The sequence below is a fragment of the Dreissena polymorpha genome, chromosome 6 (assembly GCF_020536995.1).
Source record: "Dreissena polymorpha isolate Duluth1 chromosome 6, UMN_Dpol_1.0, whole genome shotgun sequence".
In the NCBI taxonomy this organism is placed as follows: domain Eukaryota; kingdom Metazoa; phylum Mollusca; class Bivalvia; order Myida; family Dreissenidae; genus Dreissena; species Dreissena polymorpha.
The window spans coordinates 85,117,923-85,125,306 of NC_068360.1; the positions used below are offsets into that span (position 1 = coordinate 85,117,923).

At 32.0% G+C, this 7,384-nt stretch overlaps 1 protein-coding gene across 1 annotated transcript; it reads right to left on the reverse strand.

Annotated features, from left to right (window-relative positions):
* Positions 1-413: 413 nt before the first annotated feature.
* On the reverse strand, positions 414-6,387 carry LOC127835423 (uncharacterized). Its single transcript, XM_052361849.1, has 2 exons — positions 6,143-6,387; positions 414-566 (listed from the first exon to the last, which is right to left on the reverse strand). Exons 1-2 carry the CDS (start codon positions 6,347-6,349, stop codon positions 450-452), a joined length of 324 nt encoding a protein of 107 aa, XP_052217809.1. The 5' UTR covers positions 6,350-6,387; the 3' UTR covers positions 414-449.
* Between the last annotated feature and the right edge of the window lie 997 nt (positions 6,388-7,384).

Genomic DNA, 7,384 nt, shown 5'->3' on the forward strand with positions numbered 1-7,384 from the left:
GAGACGAATAAATCAAGGAAAATCACTGTATATGTAGGTTGGCAATAAAACATATGTATTTATTACATTTCTTTTTAGTATTCTTGTGTAATGATAACCTAGTGCCGTTTTCGCGGCTGAATAAGGAAAGCGTAACCAGTTGCAATATCTAAAGATATCACTTATAACCACCGAGAACAGTGCCATTTTGTCGGTTCTCATGACTTTTAATCGTGCGCCAATGTTGAAGGTGGCCGGATGTAAAGTAGGCATCATAGAGCGAGAAAACGCGCTTTCGGAGATAGAAAATCTATTGAAATAAAACTACCCAATTTCAGCTATGCAAGTTTTGGTGTTTAATTTTAAAAAAAACAGCATCAACGAAATACAGAGGAATTTCGATGAAACTTTCCAGTCTAATAGAGGCACTGTGGCCGCTGCTTCTGGTTCAATCTCGCTTTATTGTGACATCAGTGACGTCGCACGGATGACAACTCTGTCAGGAACATTGGCATTCGTCTTGTGCCGTGGTTGAAAGTCGCCGAATGTACTGTCGGTCTGCATGAGCGAGAAAACTCGTATTTGCACTAAAAATATATCAGAAGAAAACACACTTACAGCTAGGATGCGCGCTTTTTCGTTTCAATTATAAAATAAAATAGTGAGGCATTCCGATGAAACTTTTCAATCTTATAGTGGCACTTGGACCGCTGCTTCCGATGCAGTCTTTCTTTTATGGAGACGTGTTGAAATCATTTTGAATTCTTAATCATATCCCTTCGTACCAGTTTTCGTATGAAAACGGAACAAGATATCTAAAACATGTTTAGTTTTCAGCTATTATATAGTCTTGACCACAGTTAGGGTCAGATAAGACTTCAAGAACTGTACCAGAGATATAAGTAACACATCTTACACAAAAAAATCGCCAATAATAACGACTATAAAGCTGTGCTATTATAAAATGATCCGAATTAAAGTATCCGAAATTATGGCCTCTGAATAAGGAATTGGGCGTAAAGTTAGTTACTTATTCGGAAGCCTGTATTTCAGTCGATAACTTTCGAATATGTTATATTTACGATGGTGTGTGGGTTATTGAAGCTTGAATATGTTATATTGGCGTATTCTGTCAGATTTCTTTTATATTCTATGTGACTATACACGCTGAAAACAAGTATTATGAAGACGATAATAAGGAAATAGTATTGCCTTACTTAAACATAAATTGAAATTAACCAAATAATATTAAATATCGATGAAAATCATGGTTTATGTAGGTTCGAAGTTACAAATATTTAATGCAATATGTTTCTACCAAGTATTATTAAATAATAACACAGTTCCTTATTCAGTGCGAAAAAGGAATAAGGATTTGGTACCTTATTCCTTATTCAAATCGAATAAATAACTGGCTTTTGATACTTAACAAACTATTAAAATGAACCACAGAGACCAATAAATCAATTAAATTTAGGTTGGGTATCAAAAACATTAATTGCAGTACATCTCTACTATGTTTCATTTAATCATAACCTAGTTCCTTATTCTGATTGAAAAAGGAATAAGAAACCGGTTCCTTATTCCTTATTCAAATCGAATAAGGACCTGGCATTTTCATACTTAACAAACTATTTAAATGAACAAAAGAGACCAGCAAATCAATGGAAATCATTGTTAATGTAGGTGGGTATAAAAAATATTAATTGCAGAATATCTCTAATAAGTTTCATTTAATGATAACCTAGTTCTTTATTCGGATTGAAAAGAGAAAGGCGCGACTGCACCGGAAGCAGCCACTCACAGGCCTCTGGAAAGTTCCATAGAGATTCCTCCGTATTTTGTATTCTAATTAAAAAACACATGCGTATACCAGCTTTACTTGAGTGCTGATATGTAAATATATTTTCTATCTCCGAAAATGCGTCTTCTTCATTTTGGATGCCAACGGTACATCCGGCGATCTTCAAAATTGCCAACAGATTAAAGGTCGTGATAAACGACAAACTAGCACTGGTCTTGGTGGTAACCAGTCCTTTTTGTTCCGAAGACAGTGCACCTGGTTACTTTTTTCCACAAAAACTGGTTATCATGACGGAAAAAACTATTTAGGAATGCACAACAATACATATTTTTAATACCCAACCTACATTTAAAATGATTTTCATTGATATATGGGTCTTTGGTTCCTTTTATTTGTATGTGTGTGTAAGAAAATGCCAGTTCCTTATTCGATTTGAATAAGGAATAAGGAGGCAGTTCCTTATTCCTTTTTCAATCCGAATAAGGAACTAGGTTATGATTAATTGAAACATAGTAGAGATGTACTGCAATAAAATGTATTTGATACCCAACCTAAATTTACAATGATTTTCATTGATTTATTGGTCTCTGTGGCTCATTTTAATAGTTTGTTTAGTATCAAAAAGCCAGTTCCTTATTCGATTTGAATAAGGAACAAGGAACCAGTTCCTTATTCCTTATTCGCACTGAATAAGGAACTGTATTATTATTAAATAATAGTAGGTAGAAATATATTACAATAAATATTTTTAACTTCGAACCTATATAAACCATGATTTTCATCGACATTTTATATTATATGGTTAATTTTAATTTATGTTTGAGAAAGACAATACCATTCCTAATTATCCTCTTAAAAATACTTGTTTTCAGCGTGTATAGTGACATAGAATGTAAAAAGAAATGTGACAGAATACGTCCATATAACATAATCATGCTTAAATAACTCACGCTACATCTTAAATATAACATATCCGAAAGTGATTTTCAAAAATAAAGGCTTCCGAATAAGGAACTGACTTTACGATTTTTTTAAATTTATATGTGTAATACAATTCTTGCAGTTTTTCTGACCCTAACTTCTAGAGAAGACTTTCCGATAGCTGAATACCAGTCATGATTTAGCTATCCCATTCCGTTCTAATACCTAAACAGTTACAAGGGGATATGATTAAGGATGTAAAGTGATTTCAATGCGTCAACCAGTTCCTTATTTCTTTTTTAATTCGAATAAGGAACAATGTTATCAGTAAAAGAAACTTATTAGAGATGTACTGCAAATAATGTTTTTTTATACCCAACCTACATTCAAAATGATTTTCATTGATTTATTGGTCTCTTTGGTTCCTTTTAATAATTTGTTTAGTAGGAAAATGCCAGTTCCTTATTCGATTTGAATAAGGAATAAGGAACCAGTTCCTTATTCCTGTTTCAATCCGAATAAGGAATAAGGGACTATGTTACCATTAAAAGAAACTTAATAGATATGTGCTGCAATTAATGTTTTTTTGATACCCAACCTACATTTACAATGATTTTCATTGGTTTATTGGTCCCTTTGGTTCATTTTAATATTTTGTTTAGTATGTAAATTCCAGTTCCTTATTCGATTGAAAAAGGAATAATAACCAGTTCCTTATTCCTTATTCAAAACGAATAAGGAAGTATATTATTATCAAATAAAAAAGTAGAAACGAACTGCAATTAATATTTGTTACACCCGACATACATTTACAATAATTTTCGTTGAGTTATTCGTCTCGTTGGTTCATTTTGACTTATAATCTATAGAAAAAAAATTCCAGTTCCTTATTCGATTTGAATAAGGAATAAGGAACCAGTTCCTTATTCCTTTTTCACACTGAATAAGGAACTGGATAATCATCACGAAAAACTTAGTAGAAATGTTTTGCAATTAGAATTTTACATATACAACCAATATATAAATAATATGTTCATTTAAATGTGGTTAATTTTGGATCAATTTCATTGATGTTTAAGTAAGAAAATACCAGTTTCTTATTCGGCTTGAATACGGACTTTGGAACTGGTTCTTTTTTCCGTATTCAGCCTCGAATAAGGAACTGGATCATAAATAAAAACAAACATGTTTAAATATACAAGATTGATTTTTTTAATCACATACATGTACAATGCTTTAGGTTTTGTTGATTTGAAATTAGTATTCGAATTAGAAAATATCGGTTCGGTTTAAACAAGAAATCATACGCACGCACGAAGAAGAAACATGAATATGTAACGTAATACATTAAGTAAATGTATTCGAGTTTTTTTGTTTTATTTACTTCAGAAATGTTTGCATTATTGTTCTGTTAAACCCTATAACAAATATGTTACGCCTGAATAAGGAATAAGGAACAGTTCCTTATTCCTTATTCGAAAAAGGAATAAGGAACTAGGAAAAAGGAACCAACTTATCACCCATACATTTTGCATATATTTATTTCTGGCCAGGAAGTAAACTTACAAGCAAAATGGTTAAAAGTCAAATTTGGGTTTAATAATAAATTCACTAGTACATCAAAAACATAGAGACAATCACACAACTTCACAACGCATAAACATCATAACCACATACGAATGATCATTACCATTTTAAATTCAAAACAGCCTCAGGTTGAAACTATTTACAATGAATTTCTCTCCTATCCATGACAAACCAAGATACATACAAGACTGTTATATTTAGAACTCAACTATCTATATCACTAAGATATGATGATTCTTTTCAATATTCCATACAAAATCAATATTTGTACACTGTTAAACTAAACCTAAAATTCCCAAACTATTGCTTTATTTCAAATAAGCTCATAATTGTTCTATGAGCAATACATTTACTTTGGTAATTCGTATATAATTTTTCAATGACAAGATGTCACGACTAAAATAAAAAAAATATCTGCAATACTTAATGAAAAACCTCCAAATGCTAAAATATCTCAACAGCTACAATATTTTAAGAATACCTGCAATTCAAATGATCTTCAAGTAGACCATACCATAAAGTATCTACAGCACGTCGCTTTAAATTTATAATGTAATCTTAAGGCTAATAAATGACGGTGGGTGATGGTTGTTTCTGGCCACTTCCAGTTAGTGCCACTTTGTGTAAGGAGGGATTGGACATTTCGTCCCACTGACATATAGTACTATGCTTGACATGCACATTTAATTTAAATATCATGTGTTGGATAATGGACATTTCGGATGTTAGGGTATTGTATATTATGTAAATAACTAAATATTCAAATAGGTTAACAGTTAACAGCCTTAAAGGGGCCTTTTCACAGATTTTGGCATGTTTTGAAGTTTGTCATTAAATGCTTTATATTGATAGATGTTAACATTGGATCTAAAAAGCTCCAGTAAAAAATCAAGGATAAAATTTAAAAAAGAAAAACAAAGTAGCCCGCAGCAGGGTTCGAACCCGTGACCCCCGCAGTCCTGGAGTAAAAACCAATTAGACCGCTCGGCCATCCTGCCAAGTATGTATGAGAGACGTATTTTATACTTTATATAAGCAATCTTCGTAGTTTCACAAAATTAAACGACAACAACAGAACTCTCCAAATTATTCAATCGTTTCGCGTTGCAACGCTTTATAATTTTCAGGTTTTTAAATCGTCAAGAGATGCATATAATGGCTATATGAGACCATGGTAAATGTTCAGTATTACTGTATTCTCACAAATATCATAACTTAAACGAAAATTTGCGAATCTGAAACAACTTGTTTTAATTTTGTCAAGTTACCGAAACGTGAAAATATCCCTTTATGTTAAAAATACAAATTTTAACCGACATGCTGTTGTTAAGTTATGCGGTCACGGAAACATATTGCAAAACTAGTATTATCCGTGAATTAAAACAATTGACAAGTACAATTCTCTGCAAACGCCATCTCAACTATACAATGTTCTAAACAACTGAAATAACACCGAACCGAAACACAAAACGTTCTTTCGTTTGGTTTTGTTTACCATGTGACACCGAAAAACGAAAGTTCTATTTATAAATACGCATTTAATTGTCACAATACGTCAACCAAAAAATAAACAACATAATAAAAATTATGTGTCCATTCGAAATCCACAAAATCACATAAATTAACACACACAGAAAAACATTCTTTACAAACATGTCGAAATGAAATCCTCTTTGACAGTAAAATGGCAAGGTCAACACGTCACTTTTATGATGTAAACACACAAACAACTTTTAAAGTTAACAAGTTCGTCGAAGAACTTAAGCAGGGATGAAAATGTTATGGTCTTCTCACGAAGACAAATGAAAAGCAAATACACCCAAGGTTATAAGTTTGTTAAAGAACAAATACCTTCAAACACTGATCCACTCGAAGGCACTGTGCGAAACAGCGGTTCTCTCTGTCGGCGTCCACGGGGTCCTTTACCGACACTGCTCTGAAAGTGTCCGCACGTGGTAATGGAAATTTCTCCAATCTAGTTTCAAGTCGACTCGTCGTTGGGTAATCAAATGCAGTAGGTGCGGGACATGGCATGGAAAGTCCACAGCTCTGTTTCATCTATGATATGGACGCTGGCCAATATAGCCCTATCGGAACAAAACTTTATAAAAAAAATAAAAATAAACAATATCAGTGCCTTTTCAAACAGAACAACAAATGCGATACAATGAAATTTGATGGAAATGAATATCAGAATGATTTTACTTATTGACACACATTTCATAATACAATAAACAAACTGAAACACTTTATTGCAAATCTTTAAATGCACACTGAAGAGAGGACAGAATTCTCAAAAAAACAAATGTATTTTATATGAAACGGGAGATACATTAATTCTTCTGTACGACAAATGTATTGGAATCAATTTATTGTAGATGAACTTCCGTGCGAACTTGACTGATTTTACACACTGGCTCTACGTTCTAGTTTGTAGTTTGTAGATACGTTATTGATTAAATTGCTTAACAATCTTGTCTTGAACAGATAAAACTGTCTTATTTATTGTACGTCGTAGATACGACGTGGCAGCTACCTCGACCAATATGTCCAAATCAACAATCCAAAATAATCTATTGTAATAAAAGTAAATGAAAATCATAAACTATTATTATTAATAAAATAAATTACAAATATTAAATTAATTAAAGTTTCCGTAATTATTCGCGCAGAAACAGAAGATATTACACATTATACACTATAACAATAATTAACCGAGTTAATTTTCGGAAATAATAACACAATCAAACCAAAGCTATAATTGTTTATTTCGAAGTATATTAAATATTACTTTACATATTTACATTAATATAATGATATTATAAATGTTTAAATGCTGATAGTCATTTCTACAACCATACCGATATCAAGCAATATAATAAAGCTAAGCTGGTTACAGTTTCACTTTTTACACCGAATGTTTATTGATGTTCGGCGTTCGATGTATGTACCGTCAGTTTTTTAGCTTTTTGGTTGTGTAGATTGCATACCTTTTTGTACAGTCGTGTACAGTCGTGTACAATTTTTGATACATTACACATAAAATCAAAATAATAATGTGATTAATTACAATTCAAAAGTAGTAGTTCGCAG